Raw genomic sequence first — 22,546 nt, 5'->3', positions numbered from 1 at the left:
CAGCTCTTGAATTTTGATCTCATCCAAGTCTTTACTCTCCTCTATGGCTGTGACTTTTGCTCTAAAACTTTCAGGCAAGGACCTCAAAATTTTTCTCACCACCTTGGTATCTTCAATCTTCTCACCAAGATTGAGTTTAGCAATGACAATTTCGTTGAGCTTCCCATAGAATGAATCAAACGATTCATCTTCACCCATCTTGAGCTCTTCAAATTTGGTGGTAAGCATTTGAAGCTTTATGTCCTTCACTTTCTTAGTCCCTTCATAAGTTGTCTCCAAAATTTCCCAAGCTTCCTTGGCCACAGTCATGTGAGATATCCTGTGGAATTCATCAGGAGACATAGTACAGAAAATAGCATTTAAAGCTTTACTATTAGCATTGGTTGCTGCAAGAGCTGCCTTATCCCAATTGGCCTTAGGAGCCTCTAGTTTAGTCCAACCTATCTCAATCGCATCCCAAACGGTATCTTCTATAAAGCATAAAAATGCTCTCATTCGGACTTTCCAAAAAGCATAATTATTACCATCAAAAAATGGTGGAACAGTGAGAGATTGAGACCTATCCATCTCAACAAGGGGTCAAGGATCACACTCAGGTATTAAAACCACATAAATGTACCCGCTCTGATACCAATTGAAAGTTCAATATGGGTATGAAACACCCTTGAACGTTTAGACCCCCATGTACAAAAATACCAATTCAAGCTTAATATCAAACAACTAATGTGCGGAATATGATAACAAGCTTATAACAGAATTGATAAAACAATCTAAGCCAAATATAAACACATCCACAGCAGCAAATATAAGACAAAGATAAAGGAAAGAGAGATGCAAACACACAGACAACACACAATGTGTTATCGAAGAGGAAACCGAAGTCCTCGGTGTAAAACCTCTCCGCCGCCCTCCAAGCGGTGATAAAATCCACTAAAGAATATAGTTGGGATACATGAACAACAGAAGACCCTCCAAGCCTAATCTACCCAAGTACCTAAGCCCTCCAAGCTTCTTGCTCCAACGAGATTACGCCGAACCTATTTCTTCTTTAGTTTCCCGGATTCCGCTACTTGACCATAGCATCAACCAATGTATATTGGTTCCTTCCCAAACTGCTTCCTTAAGCACCAAATGGACCTTCTCATAGACGTGGGTGTGGTGAGATAAGAGTTTGGTAAATAACCTCTCAAGGGTATGACAATGGAGAGGAAGAGAGTAGAGGAATTTATAGAGTCTCTTTAGATGAAGATTGGGGATGAGGCAATCTTGTTTTTCTCTATGGTTTTCTCTCACAAAATTCTCTCTGGAAGCTCTCTCAAAATGATGGGTATAAGGGTGTATATATAGTAGGGTGAGAAGGGAATGCAAAACGTCAGTTTTTGCCAAATAGGGCAAGTTGGCGACTTGGTCTTGCGGCTTGTCCAAGTCGTGAGTTCAAGTCGCGACGTAACGGCCTGGCCAACCTGGGACTTTTGTCCTATAGCGTGACAGCTGGCGCGACCCTTCAGCTTCCCAGTGTGCCTCTCACGTGCCAACTTTTGGCGGCTTGCCAGTCGTGATCCACCCGCGAGCCCTAGCCACGAACCTCTATTTTTCTTGCACACTCTTGAGCTTTTCTTCACATCTTCTCACACACTACCCTTACATCTTCTCACACACTACCCTTACAATTTTCTGCACCTTTTGCTCTTCAAAGATGTTGCAATGTTGTGTTAAAAATCGAGCACTGCATTTCTCTAGAAATTTCTAAAGTTTGTCTCAATCTATTTCTCTTCGTAATTCTATACAAGACATATTTATAGAGGCCTCAACAGCTTAAATTTCAGCCACAATTTGACTATTGTTCTAGAAGTTTTTTTGGACAAGAAATAATATAAACTAGAATCTAGAAACCTATAGAACCAAAACTATTTAGTCAAAGGAAGAGTCAAGTAGATTGGTAGAAGAAAAAAATTATTTATTGATAGTAAAAAAATATTGGCTATAAACATCAAAGTTGGTAACTTAACCGACTTGAACCAGTATATATAAACACGAGATTCACATCGGGGTGTTTCCCTATATCGATATGAAATTCTTTGTGATCTAAGAAATTATATATTTCATAATTGATTTTTCTTATACAATTAAATACTTATGATTCGGTTGAATTGAAACAATTCAAGAACGCGTGATAACTACGATTAATAATGTGGTTAGAAAAGTTTTCAGAAAAACCCATTCACTTTAAAACTTGATTTCTATTTGAAACTATTAGAAATTCATCTAAACAATAAGAAAAACATGATTGAACTTATTGAAAGCAAGGAAGAACTAATACATCAAAAGAAATTTAATTGAACAAACAAATATGTTGTTAATAAAATCCTAGAAAGAATCACATTGAATATGCCTATAGTATAAAAGAAACATAACCCCTAGCCCTATCAAAGAGTTTAGGCTGCCATTAGAAAAAACAAAATACAAGTTTTTCTCTGCCAAATTCGTTCTACACAACCTTCCTTCCAAACCCTAATGTCCAAGTATCCAAAGAAAAAATAACTTACTATTTTTAATTTTCATCCAAATTTAGAGCAGTAATTTGTGAGTTAATTTTGGCTTTCAGAAATTGAGAATTTTGAAAAACTCAAAACCGTAAAGTGGTAGATATTTAAGTCATGATTCCAACCCATTTGGTCTTGTGTCAATTAGATTTTTGAGGAGAGGGATACACCCAAAATACTAATCAGTAATCAAATCTGATTTTTCTTTTTCAGATTCTTTTTCTTTGATTTCTTTCCTTATTTGAAGCTTTTAAATATGGTAGACAACCCCAGCACTTTAGCTGCACCTCCTTAGACATTTAACCATGGTCCTTTAGCTCCTCTTTAATTCTAGTTTGGCCTCCATTCTCTCACAGACTCCTATAAACTCATCTTTTTCACATGATTTCCTGAAAGTAGAAAATTACACACAACTAGTCGCTAACTTGTGCGATGCACGGGATATTTAAATAGAAATTAAATATAGTTCTATTATTTAAGGTATTGACTTGAAAATATATGAAAATAAAATAATTTTTTCAAAATAATAGTTCACAAATAAAGATAAACAATTTGTCACATTTTTAATCACAACACTTGTTGAAACCTAAAGCAATATAATTTCATAGAGGCAATAGATCGCAAAAGTAATACATGTAAAATTTCATAAGCTTAGAAGAGTAGGTGTTATTGACGCAAGTTGAAAATTTCTTTTATTATGAACCTGTTTGATCAACCTGTTTGAAGTACCAAAAATTACCTTTGTGGAGGATAGGGCCAAAGCACCTGATGTTGCATGTTCTTAGAATACATTTTTTACGGCCTCAAGTTTAGAGACTTTACATACTTGTTTGAAGTTTGCATGTCCAAACTTGTGATGCCACAGTTTCAGCATATCAACACGAGCACTTCTACATGAAATAGGTGCCGTAGGCACTACTCCATAGCAATTATCAGTAGTCCTATTTTCTTCCAAGACTTGAATCCCTTTCTCATCAATGATTATGCACCCCTTCTTTGAGAATTGAACAAGAAAATCTTCATCACATATTTGAGTAAAACTAAGGAGATTTGCCTTCAATCCTTTGATGTATAGTACTTCTTTCAACAAAGGTAATCCCGGTATTTCAACCGTCCCTTTCCCGAGAACTTGATCATGACTCCCATCACCAAAAGTCACATAATCACATGCTTTCTCTTTAAGAGTCTTAAACAATGATTTATCTCTTGTCAATGCTCAAGTTCTCGGGAAAGGGACGGTTGAAATACCGGGATTACCTTTGTTGAAAGAATGAAGTTACACATATATAATTCTAAGAGTTCATTGCGCGACTCGTGCATTGCGCGAGATAAAATTTTTTTTTTTTTTTGAGGGTGATCTTATTAAATATATTTGGGGTAATAAGTAATAACACTCTCTCATTCTGTTTATATTAATAACAAAATATTTTAAATTTATTTAAGAATCTGTTTATAAATGTTTAACCATGGTTAGTAAAAACACTACTCATAACTTTAGAATTAAAATACAAATTTATAAAATACCAAAACATTTGAAATGACAAATCTCTCCATAACTCATTGGGAAAAGAAAATGGGGAAAAAAAGCAAAAGACATTACTTAATATTTTGGAATACACTTTAATTTAAAATTTTAAAATAAGAGAATTTAATTTTAAAATTAAGGATAATCTTGGAACCTACCTTAAGCACAAGCAGGTTAGTACACAATATTTTAATATTAATTTAACAAAGTTTGGTCAAACAAATATAAAAGATGAAAATATTTTTTCCTTTCAAGTTTGGGGTAGAGTGTCATTTCCTCAAACCTCAAGGAAGAGGAATGTAATTACCCCTATATTATTATTATTATTATTGTTGTTGTTGTTGTTGTTGTTGTTGTTGTTGTTAATAATTGATTTTTCATTTTCTTTTAAGTTAATAAAAACCTTACATATACATTTTTATTTATTTATAGAATATACATTTTTTTAACCTTTACATATCTTTTTTTTAATGTGAATCTTTACATATACCTTAAGTAAACTCTATATATTACACTTCTTTAGATGTGTAAAATCATAGACTACTACTTCATAATGATAGTAGCTAATTAGTTTTATCACATTTTTTTCATAATTTCATTTATAACATTTTTTACTATTATCATATATTTACTGGCTAATGATTTTCATAACAGAGGTGTTAAATGAGATGTAGCATCATTTATTAGATTTTTAAATGTAATTGTGTATGAAGATTATACACACACACACACACACACATATATAAAGTCAAATGAAATGCCAAAAAAGGGATTTTAAAATTTTCTAACTTTATTTCTTATGTAATTTCTATTATTACATGAGAACATCTCCTTTTAGTTATGAATTAGAGTTTGATTAGTTTTAAGTTTAAATATATTGTTATGATTGTGTTTAATTATTAATTATTGATTCAATTTTTTAAGTGAATGTAACAATTGATTTTATTGCATTGTAAAGTTTTTAATATTCTCCATATTGGTCATATTTATTTTTTATTCTTACTTCTCCTTACAACCTCTTTGTTTTCCAATTAATAGTTAATAATGACATTTGTTTTTTTTTTTCTTTCCCATCTCTCTCTCTCTCTCTCTCTCTCTCTCCCCCCCCCCCCCATAGGCAACCAACTATTTTCCAAAATTTGATGATGATTTTATTGCATTAAATATGCATTTTTTTTTATTTAATTTTGCTACCCTTAAGTTAGTATATCCATAACTATTCTTTTTATATATATTTGGTTTGATATCCTTATTATTATTTTTTTTTTAATTTAGTGTTTCCCAATTGGCATTTGTTTTGTATTATATTTTTCTTTGATGTATTGGTTTGAGAATGAGTGTGTCCTAGTATTACTCCACTTTATGAGAACACTTTTATTTATGAATTTAACTAAAATTTTAAAATTTAACTTTTTTAAATAAAAAGGAGAGAAAAATATAAATAATTTAATGATATGGAAGATGTGGGGGAGTGAATAGTGATATTAAGGTAGAAGGTAGTGGGGAGATGAAAAGATAAANATAGGCAACCAACTATTTTCCAAAATTTGATGATGATTTTATTGCATTAAATATGCATTTTTTTTTATTTAATTTTGCTACCCTTAAGTTAGTATATCCATAACTATTCTTTTATATTATATTTGGTTTGATATCCTTATTATTATTTTTTTTTTAATTTAGTGTTTCCCATTGGCATTTGTTTTGTATTATATTTTTCTTTGATGTATTGGTTTGAGAATGAGTGTGTCCCTAGTATTACTCCACTTTATGAGAACACTTTTATTTTGAATTTAACTAAAATTTTAAAATTTAAACTTTTTTTAAATAAAAAGGAGAGAAAAATATAAATAATTTAATGATATGGGAAGATGTGGGGGAGATGAATAGTGATATTAAGGTAGAAGGTAGTGGGGAGATGAAAAAAAGGTAAGGAAAAGTTTGGACAAAATGTAAATGTAAAAAAAACCTAAATGATTCTACAAGTCTTCTATTGGAATAAATTCTAATCTTAGGTTGCTAAATGCAAATGTAGTAGAAACATGGTGAGAGAGAATAATGGGTTGTGCTTATGGTTAGTGTAATAAGCATGTGATATGATTGTGGGCTTCCTTTATAATAGGATCTTTTGTTACTCTTAGAGCAAAAAAATGACGCCCTTATCCCACCCAAAATGTTTTCCTATAATGACAAGCTTTATCTTTTAACCTCTAAGAAATGCAATGCAACGGCCAAATGATATGCCCCTTTAATATATTGTCTCTAATCAAATAAACAAAGGCTCCTATCCCCTTTAGGTATAGGTTTATATGAATTTCAATTGTTTTCAATTTTTTCTTTTCTCTGTAAGAAAGAACCATCAACCTTAACTCACCAAAAAAAAAAAAAAAAAAAACATCAACATTAATTAGAGTTATAAGAAAGAACAAAAATAGGATAACATTTAACAATTAAAGAGAAAAAAAAAAACAATTTAAAAACACAAATCTAAATGGCATTAACCAATGTGGAGTTTTAAAGAACTCTTGGTTTACCTAGAATATAATAGAGAAAATAAAAATGAGACTAATACTAATTCTAGGAAACATATATAGAGAAATAGAAATAAGAATGCTAATTAAAGAACATTAGCAATACCATCAATTCCATTTGAAGCTTAATCATAGCTCCACTAATTTGCTGACTTTCAACTTTTGGCTAGTATGTATTTAGGCGTTCTCCAATGCCAAAAAATTCCTTATTGTATGGTTTTACTTGAATTCCGGCAAACTACCCAATTAAATTAAGTGAAAAAAAGAGTATAATGATTCTAGTGTAGAAAAAAAACAAAAAAAAAAAAGGAAAGAATTCCCAAAGATTAGTAATTTGGCATAAATAGAAGAATGTATAAAAAAATTCATCGAAAAATTGAGAGAGAAAGAGAGAGAGAACCTTTTTTTGAATTTCGGCAAACTACCCAATTAAATTAAGTGAAAAAATGAGCATAATGATTCTAGTGTAGAGAAAAAAAGAAAAAAAAAAGAAAAAAAAAAGGATTCCCAATGATTAGTAATGGCATAAATAGAAGAATGTATAAAAAATTCAACAAAAAATTGAGAGAGAGAGAGAGAGAGAGAGAGAGAGAGAACATTTTTTGTGAGAGAAAACCGTGCATAGAATGGAATAGATAGTTACAAATTTATAGTAAGAGAGTGTGAATAAGAAGAGACAAAATGAAGGAAGATGAAGAGAAAGAAGAACAATAATATTTATGTAGAGGGTAGTGGGGAGATGAAAAGAAGAAGAATAGTATTTATGTAGATGGTAGTGGAGAGATGAAAAGGTAAGGGCGGAGAAAGATTGGAAAAAGTGTAAATATTAAAATAAAATAAAAAGTAAATGTTAAAAACAATTATAAGAAAATTGAAAAGATAATGATAATGAGGTGAATGCTGATGTAGCTTAACTGGAGTATAGCAACAATAAATACCATGCTTCAGCTTTAAGATATAATATAGATTAGTTACAAGCCAATATGATTGGCTGCTGCAATTAACACAGTTACAAGCAATCTGATTGGCTGGATTCTAGCTAACCAGCTGCCTAACTACCTTTGTTACAACAAGTGGTATTTGTAACCACTAAAACTTATCTATTGAGCTGCAAATTAGCACTACACCAGACTGGGAACCCTAGCTGAACCACTGCACGAACCAACCTCCAGTTGTTGCCCAACTAGTGGACTTATCACCTGCTTCTGCAGTGCCAACTACAATTACTGCTCCTGCATCAGAATCTCCTTGGTTAATTGGGTGACCTTTTGTCTCCCTGTTATGTATAATCAGTTCATCAATTTGGAAAATTGGATTACGATTGTATGGCTGATCAAATACAGAGCTTAGATGTGTATATATGAGAATTTGGATTTTCTAGATAAATTAATATATTTTCCTTTGCATCTGTGTGCATTTTTTACATTTATTCGACTATATAGATCTTCCGTTTCTGATTAATGAGATGGAATTCAAAGTAATTGGGTGATTGTTGCTGTCTTACTGAATCACTGACATTGTTCTTGTCCTTGCAGTTCTATGGTTACATTTTTCCTGAACTTGAACTTGTGAATATGAAGGCAGACTTTCTTAATAAAAATGTAAATGAAGGATTCAGTGGTGGCGAAAGGAAGCGGAATGAAATTTTAAAACTTGCAGTAAGAATATTTTTCTTTTTTATCTTTCATCTTGTGTCATATTATCCAAACTACTAATTTTTTGAATTAACGTCCCATTGTGTCTTTGATATAAGACACAATGGAACGTTAGAGAAAAGATTTGTTGTCTCTATATCCATGTGGGACCTATTTTTGGAGGATAATCATACTTGGCCAATTCTCTTAGGCTTCGTTTGGTTTTGGGGGAGGGGGATAGAAAAGATTTTAATTTTTTCTTATTGTGTTTGGTTGGAGGATGGAAAAGTAAAGGTAGAAAACTCCTTTGTTTAGTAGAAAATAAAAATGAGAGGATAGAAAATATAGTTTGTATAAAGTTACTGCTATGCCTCTCTATTACATAATATAAAAAATAAATTTTACGTAATCATTAAATAAAAATAAATAAACTTTTCCATAGTTCCATTATACAATATGTGTGTGTGTGTATATATATATATATTTATTGATTGTATTAGAAGTGAAAGACACCATTTAATTCCAAAAAAAAAAAAGTTTTGATTAAAAAAAAAATTTTAAGGATCTTGCTATTTTGAATATAGCAGCTGGGATTGAGCATTAAATGGCCAGTAATGTCACTTTTGGCCAGGTATCAAGTGCTGAACACATTACTGGTATTCTACTGGAAAGGTTTTCTCTTTGGGTATTTGTATTTTTGGTCCTAGATTTCATTGCAATACATTTTTAGTAAGTAATAGAATGATTGATTGATGAAGCTTTAAGATCTAATCAAGATCTCATTATGTTGTGACTTAATCTTAGGGAGCAAGAAGAGCATTTAATGCTCTACTCAAGCAGCTGGCAGGGGAATATTTGTCAGATTATGGTAGATGGCAGCTGGATATTAAAGATAGGCCAAATGCAAAACTCACCCTCTAAGTTTCACAATTTTTCATTTTAGTCCTCTAAGATTCATTTTTTTCTTAATTAAGTCCTCCGTTAACCATCCATTAGCTACTTCCATTAAAATTAAAATTAAAAATTATTTTTTTTAATTTTAAGAAAACGTTAATTTTTTAAATTAAAAAATAAAAAATAAAAACCTAGAAATTAGATGAAGAAGGGCATCTTATTTTGGTGCAACAAGAGATGTATCTACTTGCTCAGAAAACGACTGTTGTTCCTTGCTCCACCTAATCAATGTCACCACAAGAAGGGTAATGTAGAGTTGGCAGCAAATGTCCGTCCCCTTGAGGTTTTTGTGGCTAAATCATACCACTCCAAGCAATATCTAGATGGTTTCAAGTGGCTTCTCAATTCATTTAGTAGTAGTAGAGGCGGTATCTTAGGCATTAGATTCACGTAGCAATTTCTCACGGTAAGGTGGTATCTATGTATCTTTTAGGCATTAGAAGTGAAGATTTGACATTTTATTTCAAGTGGAGCTATTGGAACGCTGTCAATTTGATTGTTGATTTTCCTCCAATCGCTTGGTTAATGATTTGTGCAATATGATGATATGTGATTGTAATTTAAATTTCTTATTTACTCGCAACTCTCAAGTCTCAAGAAAGCTTGCATGTTTTGTAGTTGACTAGATCTAACTCTTGCTGTGTTAGACCAGGCTATTTTCTCTTTCTTGCTTTCCCATTCTTTCTCCCTCTCAATCTCTCAATATCGGGCTAGGGATTCAACTTTGTTCTTTCAATTTTTATCTCCAAGGACCAAATACGACATCACTTAATCCAATTTCTGGTTTTTTTTTTTTAATTAAATTAATGTATTCTTAAAATTAGTAAATAAATAATAAATTAATTAGTTGATAAAAAACAACATTGTTTGGGTAGGATAACGGCAGAAGCTAACGGATTGTTAACGGATGACTTAATTGAGAAAAATGAAACTTAGAGGATTGAAACGACAAAAACAAACTTGGAAGACTGAAATAAAAAGTGGTGAAACTTAAAAGGTGAGTTTTGTGTTTTGGCCTTAAAGATGTTACGAATATTTTATATTTGAAATTTAAAGATAGCCTATTAGATTTGGCCATGTGTTTGAGTTGGATTTTAGCTGAAAGTAGTAATGTAGTTAATGCGAAATAATATGATTTGGTTTCCAAATTCGTATAGAAACAACTAGAGATTGAATGAATAGTTATTTGGTCTGCATTTAGATGGTCGGAGTTTTTGAGTATTTGTTATACAATGAGTATTAAGTTTTAGTCAAAGAACAATTGAGAGTTTTATCATTTTAAATGTTCATGTGATAAGAAAGGCTTACTAGATGTTACGTGCTACACACTAACTCCTCAGAGTTCAGGGAGTTGGAGAATACATGCCAAGCAACATTTTTCTTTTATCAACTTTAAGCCATTGGAACTTTACTAAACATACTTCTTGACCCTCCAAACCACAACTTCCAAAGTTTCCCCAAAGAGACTCATGAGCTTGGATTATAAGCCGAAGATGAGATAACGTACCTTGGGTTTTGCTGTCATTTTGTGTATGTATGGGCTTTTGTTGGAGAAGCCACTTTCCATGAATATGAGAAAGTAATATGGGTTGTGAGCTTTGATTCATTACTTGAGCCTTGTCCATATATTGATGTTGATGATGTCGTGGCCATAAGCCCAATTGATGAAGGGAAAATGTGGACCATGAATCCGCCTCTTCAAGTGATGATCTTGTGGGCCATATGAACCCAATCCATATAGTTGAATAAGATATAAGCTTATTTTAAGATTTAAAAAGTTTTACCCAAAAATCAATAATATGTTGATGTGACGTGAATTGCCAATGAAGTAATGGCATGTGGTATGAAAAAAGAGTCTTCAACAATGTTCAAATACATTTGTATGCTGGCACTTCTTAATCGCAAATGTTTGCAAGGCCAAAAATGTGATTCAAGTCGCTGCTGAAAAATCGTAACGGTTTTTGAGCATTTTCTGAAGGAAAATCATATTAATACCGATCGGTATTATTTAGGTTCCAATTAATACTGACCAGTATTAATCAGATTTCAATTAGTACCGATCGGTACTAATAATTTCCCAATTAATACTGATCGGCACTAATAAGAAAACTTGAAATACCAATCGGTACTAAGAAAACTCAAGTTATAAGGGGAACTCGATTTTCAGAAAATTAAGTTCCAAAAGAGGGACATACACCTAAATAATTTGAAAACATGGACAAATTACTGCATAATTTAAAAATTAAGGGCAAAAGCCCATTTTCCCCAAAATAACTATAGCATCTTGCCTATAGGTTCCCAGGAATCACTTTCTAGGTTCTACTTGTTTAGGTGGAACAGAAAATATTTCCAAGAAAAATGATTTGGTTTTATTGTTTGTTTGAAAATAATTTTCTGAAGTTTCAGTTGCACATGCAAAAAGTTCTGAAGTAATCAATACCCGACGGGTGTAGACTAGGAAAGAGGGGATGGGGAATTATTGACTTCAGGTGGATTTAGTCATAACTTGATCTTAATTTTATCGGGTTCCAATAGTATCAATGGGTGGACATCCTAAGAACTAACTATTGAGCTTGCTAAATCCAATATTTTTGCTAATCATTTGCATCAAGCAAATAAAATTTACTTAATTTTTGAACCCATTTATAAGGAACTCATAATTGATTTGTGCCAAAGCTCAAAAACTCATGTGCCTTTGTTAAGTGGCTAGACCCTGGACTGGTTCTATGTTCATAATCGGTACTACTACATGGACTCACTAATTTTAGTCAACCCATTTTGCTTGGTGTTTTAATTGACAGCAATTATGTCTCCATTTCCCTACTTCAAGACTGTTTTCATGACTTCTATAGGAAACCACTAGAGATCGAGGCATCAAAAAAAATAAATAAATAAATAAATAAATCTGAAGCTGCAATTGCTTATTAAATCATGATATAATTGTTTAATTACAATACATGGATTTCAAACAATTAGAAGGAAAACGTCTAAAATATTTCAGTGACCTAAGACATAAATGGGGATTGAGTTGTTTCTTTCATTCTTTTTTTTTCCCCCGAACATTGACAAGTAGTATATTACTAAATTGACACTGCAACAAATTACCTCTAGTCTCGAATATAATACAGCCATCTCTCTCTGATCATGGAATTCATCTTTCAAAAAGAAATGGTTTGAACGTCATCAGCACTCCAATTGCTTCAATCACGTTCAAGACGAAGAAAACCATATTGTCACCTATATTTCAACACAAATTTTGAAGTTATTCAGTATCAAAAATTGTTAGGATCGAGTAAGATCTCTCTATGATTACTATTCTCATCAAACTCCACACTTAAACTTTTCACATATTCAATATGCTGAATCTTTTCTTTTTCTATGTTTATTTATTGAAGCATAAATAAGGGGAGTGGGTTCAAGTGATAGCCTTTGTGGTGCCTCATGTATGTGGTTCGAAACCCATCTCCTCCCCCATCATTTATCAATAAAAGGAGAGTCTACATTCATAAATAAACCCTATGCTTCCTAAAGTTGTAGTCTCTCGTCCTTGGGCATTCATGCATGAGTTTTCTAAAATCCTTATGAAATTAATGACAAGCTCCTCAGAATGTGAAGTGTAGACAAAGAATTGTCCTTTGAAATTTGCAGTTCAGCTTACAAGTATAGAAAAAAGGATCAAAATCGTAGTTGAGTAATACCTGGGAGGAAAGCAGCATCTTGACGCTTTTGTGCCCATGAAAATCTACAAACCAAGATATCCAAATGAAAGATGTAATTAGAAAATATCATGCCTCCATAAGAGATTATGGAGTAAAAAATCAATATAAAATGACAATGTACAAATGAAAAAAGAATGAAGTTACACATATATAATTCTTTGTTGCTGTTGCACCAATTAATAATATTTTTATATAACTAATATTTTGAAATCTCACCATTTGATTACATATTTTGTTGTTTATTAACTCATGCCAAAATTCATATTAATGAGATGTTATTTACCATTTGATTCACAAACTTGATTATCTCTAATCATCTTGATAATTTTGCAAGTTTGGTAGTTGTAAGAATAAGTAAAAGGAAACTTCAAACTCATATTGGTCATGGATTGAGAACTAAAATTGAACTCTATAAGATCGAAACTTCAATTGTTCCTCAGTAGCTTAGTGATAGTCAAAATATTGCATCCAATAAAAAGTTATCAAGTGGTGTAATATTGGTTACAATAATAACGTGTGTAACTTGAACCCATCCAAAGTGACTTAAAAGAGTATTTTCTATGAATGGTGATATACCGTGCTAACCATAAACTACTTCTTTTTCGCCTATTGTTTTTCCTTAATTTTTTTGCCAAACTTTATTTTCATTTATTTTTCAGGTTATTGTTTATAACTCTTAGTTGACCCATTAATTTAAACTCCTATTGTGATCCATCGTCCATATGTGAATTTCTCTATCATCTATAAAAATAGGAGCCAAAGAAATTTAAGCGACACTTACATGGCACCACCTCCAGCTGGACCAGCTGCTTTGAATAGAGACATTAAAGTCATAGCAATGCCTTTAGCAGCTCCTCTTTGGTCTTGATCCTAATGTCAATATAGGATTCAATTGACATAAGACATTTTGTGGTTTAATCACCGCTTAAAAATACAATGATAAAGAAATTACATTAAATAAAATAAGGAAAGAAAAATACCACGGCTCTATTTTGCAGGAGAAACAAGCCAGTTATAATGGACACCTGCTTACATGGAAACATCAAGTAGTTCAGAAATACATAATCTGAAAAATTAAAGGAGACTATGAACCCTATTTCCTTGGAATATATAATCTTATTAACAAGTTAAAACTATACTTGCCTACATTCTATTCAGGATTTTTTTTGTGGGGAGGGGGGGTGGGGTTGTAAAGAAATTCTATATAACATAATTGCTATGAGGTGAGGGCATCTGTGCATATGTTGATTGAAGTACAATTTATTTATGCACAGATATAGTATGACATGTAATAATTGTAACAAGAAAAATTAATGTAAAAAAAAATGTTTGATAAATGAAAATAAATATGGCACGTTCATTGGTTGTATTCTTAATGGCAACACATACAACTAGGTAATGACGAAATGCTATCTTTTTCATCCAACTTACATCTAGGTAAAACTAACTCCTCAACTCCCATAGCTGAAACTTTAGGTTAAAACTTAGGTATATATCTTTATTCATGATATATTAGGTTTCCAATTAAATCCAAACAAATAGCTACATCAAATTTAATTGTCCTCAGTTAAGATTAAGTTGTTTGTGTTTCATAACTCAATGCAACTGCATTTGAATTTGATTGGGGAATTTAATGTACAACACTGAAGTAACTTTACCAGAGTTGTCTTAACTTTTGTACGAAATTTTTTTGGAGCATATTTAAAATTGCTTATAATCTTAGAAAAATGCCTAGAGATTTCTTTGTTTTATTTCAAATAGCTCAAGAAAATCAAGATGAATAAAAGATATGTAGAGATAAAAAACAATTTATCATTATATTTGCAAGATTGATTTGAAAGTTTTGGTTGAAATGGAATGAAACTTTTTTTTTTTTTTGAGAAATAAACTAATTGTTAAACACACACACACAAGTACACTCTCTCACCAAGTTCAAACACTTTACTTAACCCAAAATACCACTACAAAAGGACCTGAAATGGAATGAAACCGAAACTAAACAATAAAATAGATTGTGACATGTCATGCCATAAATGATATAGAACATAGCAAAATATTGAAACTAGAGCGATGCAATAACATTTTTCAAAAGCAACAATTCTGCTGCCGGTAATAATAGGGTCCTTTATGAAGCAACAAGCATTCTCCACAGATGATGATGGTTCCTTTTTTTTAGAAAAATTACAGATTTCTGCATTGTTTTAACATGTTTAACATGAACTCCTACAACTTATATACCCTTAGACATTTTGGAGAAAACATTAAAATTTTATTAGCAAATATGTTAATTGGGTAATAGTGGTGTGTACTAACACTGCGACAGTCCCTATAATTATAACAGGTTTTCGACCAAAGCGATCGGCGAGCCACCATTCCCCCGGGAACAGATGTCAAAGCTCTTCCAAGCATAAATGAAGACCCTTCAAGATATTGAGCAGTTTGTTAGGACTACCTCTTGAGGCACCAGAATATCAAGATTTTAATGTACTAAAAATGAAGATTAAGTAATGAAACTATTCTCACCCACATAACCAGCATAGTAGCCAATATCTTCCTCTGTTTTTGCAATATTAAAATCCCTAATCTGCAAGTAGAAATTACAAATAAAAATTCTCAAGAAGTTCTATCATATACAAATGAGTGTAACAATTGAAGTTCAAAAGGTTGTTAAGTTTTGATGATCAAAGGTCTGATTTCTTGAGTTCCAAAGAGAGGAAGAATAAGCACACAAGATTAAAACAAAATAATTTTCTCTTCGTCTCAAAAGGGCATTGGTCTTTGGGTATTATTGAAAATTTAGGAGACGCCTCATGACTGTGTACCCAAAGTAAACCCCAAAAACCTCAATAAAAACTACAGCCAAATGGTTCTTGGTTTCTTTATGGTTCTTGGTTGGATATAGTACTAGGATATTTAAATTAGTCAAAACTACAGAAATTTGAATAGTGGACAACATTAAATATTGTCTTTTTTGAAGAGAGATATTTTATGACAAAATTAAGTTGAACAAAAAGGGACAATCACATTTATTTTTTAGCTTGAAAATTTTGTTCTAAAATTTTATTTTTTCTGACTTCATGACTTATATTATATTTGTTTTGACTCAGTTTTATATTCAAATAGATGTAATTTTTTTCTTATTTTGCAGAAGGTTGAAACTTGAAATCCCCAACCAATGCAATACAACCAGTAGCATCGAGAGGTAATTTTTAATAGGCTTATATGGAGCACAATTCAAGTGCGGGGAAATCTTCACAATGTTGCATTTATATTGCCAAAGCCTTGAATGCCCCAATCCATATAAAACATGATGATATGGAGGTTGTTCATGTTTATAAGCATCGAACTTAGTGGCACAAGACTTTCCACTTATATGTGCTTGATTTAATCTGTTGTAATCGTTATAATATGTAAGATATTTACATACAAGAATTGTTTGAGAATTAATATTTAGTATATGAGTTACTTCTCTCGCTCGTCAGTCAAATTGTATTCTTTTGATATTTTTCCCTACAACTTTTATTTTTTAATTTTATTGTCCTCATGCAGAATACGAGTATCATGTACTCTTTTCTAATATATTTGCTTATTAGCATTTGTATATATGAGGAAGCTTTCAACAAATATTCTTAATTCTTCTACCATTTTGCTATATTGACGTGCCACAATTTAATTTTGTTAAACTATCCCATGTATCGCACAGGTTAACAGTTAGTTCTTTTAAAACTCAAATATGTACACTCACTTGTGACCTCATGTTTGAAAAGATATCTTGTAAGGTTGAATTTAATCAACCATCTTATTGACTTTATTCCGTGCCAATTTGCTTGTATTTCAGCTCTTAGAAACCCTGTATTTAGGTGGGATTCATATAAGGGTAGTGAGTGAGAGAGTGTGAAGAAATGCTCAAGTCTGTGCAAGGATGCAGGGATTCGCAGCTGGGACTTGTGGGTGACTCGCGACTGGCAAGCCGCCAACTGCAGCACACGAGTGAAGCATGCGAAAAGATGAACAGTCAAGCCAGCTGGTGTACTACAGGACAAAAGGTCCAGCTTGGCCATTCTGTTATCTCGCAGCTTGAACTCGCGACTCAGTCAAGTCATGAGACCAAGCCGCCAACCGACCCTGTTTGGAAAAAACTGACTCTTCACATTCCTTTCTCACCTAAGTATAAATACTCCTTAAACCCACGAAATGTAGAGAGCTTCCAAAGAGAATTTTGACAAAGAAACCCTAGAGAAAAACAAGATTGATTCATCTACAATCTTCACCTAAGAGACTCTTCAAATTCCTCTACTCTCACCCTCTCCATTGATACAACATTGAGAGGTTCTTGAACAAATCATTTTCTCACCATACCCACGTCTATGACAAGGTCTTTTAGTGCTTAGGGAAGCAGTTTAGAAAGAACCAATGGTTATTAGTTGATGTTATGGACTATAGCGGAATCCAGTAAGCTAGAGAAGAAAAATGTTTGACGCAACCTCGTTAGAGCAATAAGCTTGGAGGGCTTAGGTACACTGGGTAGATTAGTCTTGGAGGGTCTATTACTATTCATGTATCCCAACTACATTTTCTAGTGGATTATTGACCGCTTGGAGGGCGGCAGAAAGGTTTTACACCGAGGGTTTCGGTTTCCTCTTCGATAACACATCGCCGTGTTGTCTTTGTATTTGCATTTCTCTTCCCGTAATCTTTACCATTTAATTTCTGCTGTGGATGTGACTTTAAATTGGTTTAAATTGTTTATCAATTCTATCATTAGCTTATGTTCATGTTTCGCACATTTACTGTTTGATTATAAGCTTGAATTGATATTTTGTTTTTGGGGGTCTAAACGTTTATAGTGTTTTCAACACTATTTGAACTTTCAATTGGTATCAGAGCAGGTGCACTTGTTGTGGTTTAAACACCTGAGTGCAATCCTAGACCCCTTGGATATGGATGTTGCTATGGAAAAGGTCATGCTGAATTGTGGTTTAAATATTTGTGACAATGACTCTATGAGTATGTTTGAAAGGTGTCCTAACAATGAACTCTTAGAGTTATTAAAAACAAAGAAACATGCTAGGATGTTTGCTCACATGCTGAAATATTTTGAGAATAAGAATCACATCTTACACAATAGTCTATGTGAGTCTAACTCTCTAACTAAGAAGTACAAAAGAAGAAATAGAATATTGTGTGAAAAGGTTGATAATCTGAAAAAGAAAATTCAATCTAACAAGTGCATGGATAATAAAGATAAATTGTCGTTTGATGGTCAAGAATGCTTGTCTCATGCTTGTCTATTTATGCACACCTCATTGAAGGTATTTAACTCATGCTTGTGGTATCTTGATAGTGGTTGTTCTCATCATATGACAGGAGAGAAATCACTATTTAAGACTCTCAAAGAGAAAGTTGGTGACTAAGTGACATTCAGTGATGGCAGTCATGCTCAAATTCTCAGAAAAGGGATGTTGAAATACCGGGATTACATTTATTGAAAGATGTGTTATACATCAAAGGATTGAAGGCGAATCTCTTAAGCATCACTCAAATATGTGATGAGGATTTTCTTGTCCAATTCTCAAAGAAGGGGTGCATAATCATTGACGAAGAAGGGATTCAAGTCTTGAAGGGAAATAGGACTATCGATAATTGCTATGGAGTAGTTCCTACGGCACCTATTTCGTGTAGAAGTGCTTGTGTTGACATGCTGGAACTTTGTCATCACAGATTTAGGCATGCAAATTTCAAACAAATAGCTAAAGTCTCTAAACTCAAAACAATTGAGGGACTTCCAAAGTTTGGAAAGGTGGAGAAGACTATTTGTGGAGCATGCCAAATGGGAAAACAAACAAAGGCAAGTCATCACAAAGTGAATGTCATTGCTACCTCACGGTGTTTAGAGCTTATCCATGTTGATCTAATGGGGCCTACAAGAATTGAATGTCTAGGAGGAAAGAAGTACATTATGGTCATTGTTGATGATTTTCTCAAGATATACTTGGATTGAATTTCTTAGAGAAAAATCAGAAACATGTTAAAAATTGGAAATTATTTGCAAGAGATTACAAAACAAGAAAGGAGTTCCCATTGTCAAGATTAGGAATGATCATGGCAAGGAGTTTGAGAATGTAAGATCTAAGTCGTTTTGTGAAAAGAACGGAATCAAAAGGGAATTTTCAGCTCCCAAAACTCCTCAACAAAATGGAGTGGTTGAAAGGAAGAAACGAGTGATTCAAGACATGGCTAGAGTTATGCTACTTAACAATCAAATTCCTCAAAAGTTTTGGGGAGAAGCCATGAACACTTCATACTACATTGGTAATAGAATATTCATCCGAGTGGGAACAAAGAAAACCNAAAACTCAAAACAGACTGTTTGATTTAAAAATAGAAAACCCACCACTTGATATAAATAGAGAAAGGCACGGCGGGCACCGGGGGGGGGGGGGGTGGCGTCGTGTGTTTTGGTGTTTTTTCAAGATCCCTCTCCTCCCCTATTTTCTCTCCTCAAATCTCCCCAAAATGGGGAGAGAGGATTTGGTGGGCCCAGGGAGAAATCACTTCAGCCCCCATCAAAATCCCGTCCCCTTTCCTCTCCCAACCAAGCAACCCTCTCCCCATTTTCTCACTAATTCCCCCCCCCCTCTTAAAATCACCCCAACCAAACAAGGCATTATGGATTTCTTCTTGTAAATTTGTTCTTTTGTGATCTAGTCAAGCAAAGTTGACCTTATAAGATGGAAACTAGATTTTTTTTGGTTCTCTTTTTAACATTTTGACAATAAGTATTGGGTGCCATCATATTAATTAGGAGATGGTTTGTTATGGCTTTAGTGAAGTCAACTTTACCTTTAATAACAGTTGAAGTAGTTTGAAATTAAGACCCTACATTAGGGTCAAGATTCTTTGGAAGGCTAAAATGATGTGGATGCAATTATGAGAAGGAACTTAGGTGCACGTGGTGTACACAGGAATATAAAATCTGTGTTAATTTTTTTTTTAAACCTTTGATTTGTTGCATATCTTGAGTTATATAAATTACTCAATATCTCTCGTATTAATATGATGTTTTATATGCAGGTTCTGGGTGCAGACTTGGCTATCTTGGACGAAATTGATTCTGGACTGGATGTTGATGCACTTCGAGACGTAGCAGCTGCAGTGAATGGGCTTTTTACTCCAAAGAATTCTGTGTTGATGATTACTCATTATGCAAGACTTTTGAATATCATAAAGCCTACATGTATACATGTTATGGTAAGTCATTCGAAGATCTTCAAGAATTACTTAATTTTGTTTTGGGTTTAGGGTTTGCCATGATGTGGGGGATTGGGTAGGCATGGGACTATTATGTAAAAAAAGAAGAATAGTTCATAAAATCTTACATGGCACTCAATATGAAGCTTTTACTTGCGTGTATCTAAGAAAATTTAGCACAATTTTGTTAAAAATGAGCCTAACTATGGTCTAGATAATTGTGCAGGGTTGGGATAGGGGCAGAATCCCTCAATTTGAGGTTTGGTTGGCCTCTAAGTTGGCTCAACGCCTCAACCATTCAAAGCTGCAACTCTAGCTTTGATTTTTGCTATAGCCTTGATGATGGCTCAATAAAACCAATGGTTGAATTCTATATGGACTGTCTTCAAGTGCCACGTAAAGAAATGATTTCCATTAGAATTGAAAAATTAGTGCTTTCTTTTCAATTTTATTCTGATTTTGTTGATCTATAAATTGATTCATCACTTTCATGCACCAAATTATGCACTAAAGTGGATATATTGATATGGTCGCTAATCAGATTTTGGTTCTTGTGCCAAGGCACTCCTGTGCAATTGAAAAGGTTGTAAATAGTATACAGCTTATGAAATTGTTTCTAAATCCCCAATTAATCACAATATAATTATTTCAATCCGTGGTTTTTAGGAGGATGGGAAAATCTTGAGGACAGGAGACAGTCCAATAGCAAAACTTACGGAGGATGAAGGTTATCAAGCAATTTCTGCCGTGTAACTGCATGGAAATTGATTTCGGTACTCTCTCTCTCTCTGTGTATGAGTAAATTCATCATACTTTTATAAGCTCCATTTAGTCAAGAACTCTGCAATTTCAGTTCTCTTTGGTACCGTTGCACTCCAGATGTATTTTAAGGCTCCTAAACATTGCCTCATTTGTTATGGTTGTTGCATAATGATTGCTTTTTAGTATTTACTTTTCATTCAAATGTTATCATAATTGTGGCTTTAGAATCGACATCTTGAGCCTTATGACCCAAAAATTGATGGAATTAATTTTAAATTGGCCTTAACAGGATCCTTGCATCAAAAAGATGTGGTGATTGATTTGAAACCACTGAGGTCCAAGTTTAGCAGGCAATCAATGTTTCACTCTTGGGGTTGGCTCTTGTCAAATTACATGCCTCACCATGCTTCCTTTACGCTTATTATACCTCAAATTTAGTGGTTCCTACTTGGTAGATTTCCTATTTGAAAGGCTCTTGGAAGCTTATTGCAACGGTGTGTGAGGATTGGAGCTCCTGCTTGTATTTTTGTGATCAAAAAAGAATGGCCTTTTGTCTGATTCTTGCAGTCTCACATGTTCAATTTTAGTAGATATTTGTGAAACCAGTATATTTTTTGCATGTACTACATACAGTTGATTCTGTAATCATTCTATAAATACCAAGGACTATAATCCTCTCAAGTATTGATTTCTGGTGTCTTCCATGTCTCCCCCTAGTGTTGTAGAGGAACATATTCCAGCACATTGAGTTTAATCATTGTTTCCTACAATGGAACACTCCAATGAAACCTAGCATTCCAATGCATTTGTATGCTGGCACTTAGGAAAGAAAAATACCACGGCTCTATTTTGCAGGAGAAACAAGCCAGTTATAATGGACACCTGCTTACATGGAAACATCAAGTAGTTCAGAAATACATAATCTGAAAAATTAAAGGAGACTATGAACCCTATTTCCTTGGAATATATAATCTTATTAACAAGTTAAAACTATACTTGCCTACATTCTATTCAGGATTTTTTTTGTGGGGAGGGGGGGTGGGGTTGTAAAGAAATTCTATATAACATAATTGCTATGAGGTGAGGGCATCTGTGCATATGTTGATTGAAGTACAATTTATTTATGCACAGATATAGTATGACATGTAATAATTGTAACAAGAAAAATTAATGTAAAAAAAAATGTTTGATAAATGAAAATAAATATGGCACGTTCATTGGTTGTATTCTTAATGGCAACACATACAACTAGGTAATGACGAAATGCTATCTTTTTCATCCAACTTACATCTAGGTAAAACTAACTCCTCAACTCCCATAGCTGAAACTTTAGGTTAAAACTTAGGTATATATCTTTATTCATGATATATTAGGTTTCCAATTAAATCCAAACAAATAGCTACATCAAATTTAATTGTCCTCAGTTAAGATTAAGTTGTTTGTGTTTCATAACTCAATGCAACTGCATTTGAATTTGATTGGGGAATTTAATGTACAACACTGAAGTAACTTTACCAGAGTTGTCTTAACTTTTGTACGAAATTTTTTTGGAGCATATTTAAAATTGCTTATAATCTTAGAAAAATGCCTAGAGATTTCTTTGTTTTATTTCAAATAGCTCAAGAAA

General features: G+C 33.0%; 2 protein-coding genes across 2 annotated transcripts; one reads left to right on the top strand and one right to left on the bottom strand.

The window, feature by feature from the left end:
- Positions 1-7,764: 7,764 nt before the first annotated feature.
- LOC136066446 (ABC transporter I family member 6, chloroplastic-like) lies at positions 7,765-21,603 on the top strand. The gene is made up of 5 exons (XM_065770771.1): positions 7,765-7,859; positions 8,135-8,257; positions 19,981-20,157; positions 20,824-20,930; positions 21,209-21,603. Exons 2-4 carry the CDS (start codon positions 8,174-8,176, stop codon positions 20,908-20,910), a joined length of 348 nt encoding a protein of 115 aa, XP_065626843.1. The 5' UTR covers positions 7,765-7,859; positions 8,135-8,173; the 3' UTR covers positions 20,911-20,930; positions 21,209-21,603.
- Positions 12,179-19,521, bottom strand: LOC111996749 (protein ZINC INDUCED FACILITATOR-LIKE 1). The gene is made up of 6 exons (XM_065770737.1): positions 19,462-19,521; positions 15,434-15,490; positions 13,887-14,006; positions 13,688-13,776; positions 12,886-12,929; positions 12,179-12,424 (listed from the first exon to the last, which is right to left on the bottom strand). Exons 1-6 carry the CDS (start codon positions 19,519-19,521, stop codon positions 12,339-12,341), a joined length of 456 nt encoding a protein of 151 aa, XP_065626809.1. The 3' UTR covers positions 12,179-12,338.
- Positions 21,604-22,546: the final 943 nt, after the last annotated feature.

The sequence above is a fragment of the Quercus suber genome, unplaced genomic scaffold (genome assembly GCF_002906115.3).
Source record: "Quercus suber isolate HL8 unplaced genomic scaffold, Cork oak 2.0 scaffold_35, whole genome shotgun sequence".
Taxonomy (NCBI): domain Eukaryota; kingdom Viridiplantae; phylum Streptophyta; class Magnoliopsida; order Fagales; family Fagaceae; genus Quercus; species Quercus suber.
The sequence above is the reverse complement of the archived record's forward strand: the minus strand, read 5'-3'. Positions and strand labels throughout refer to the sequence as shown.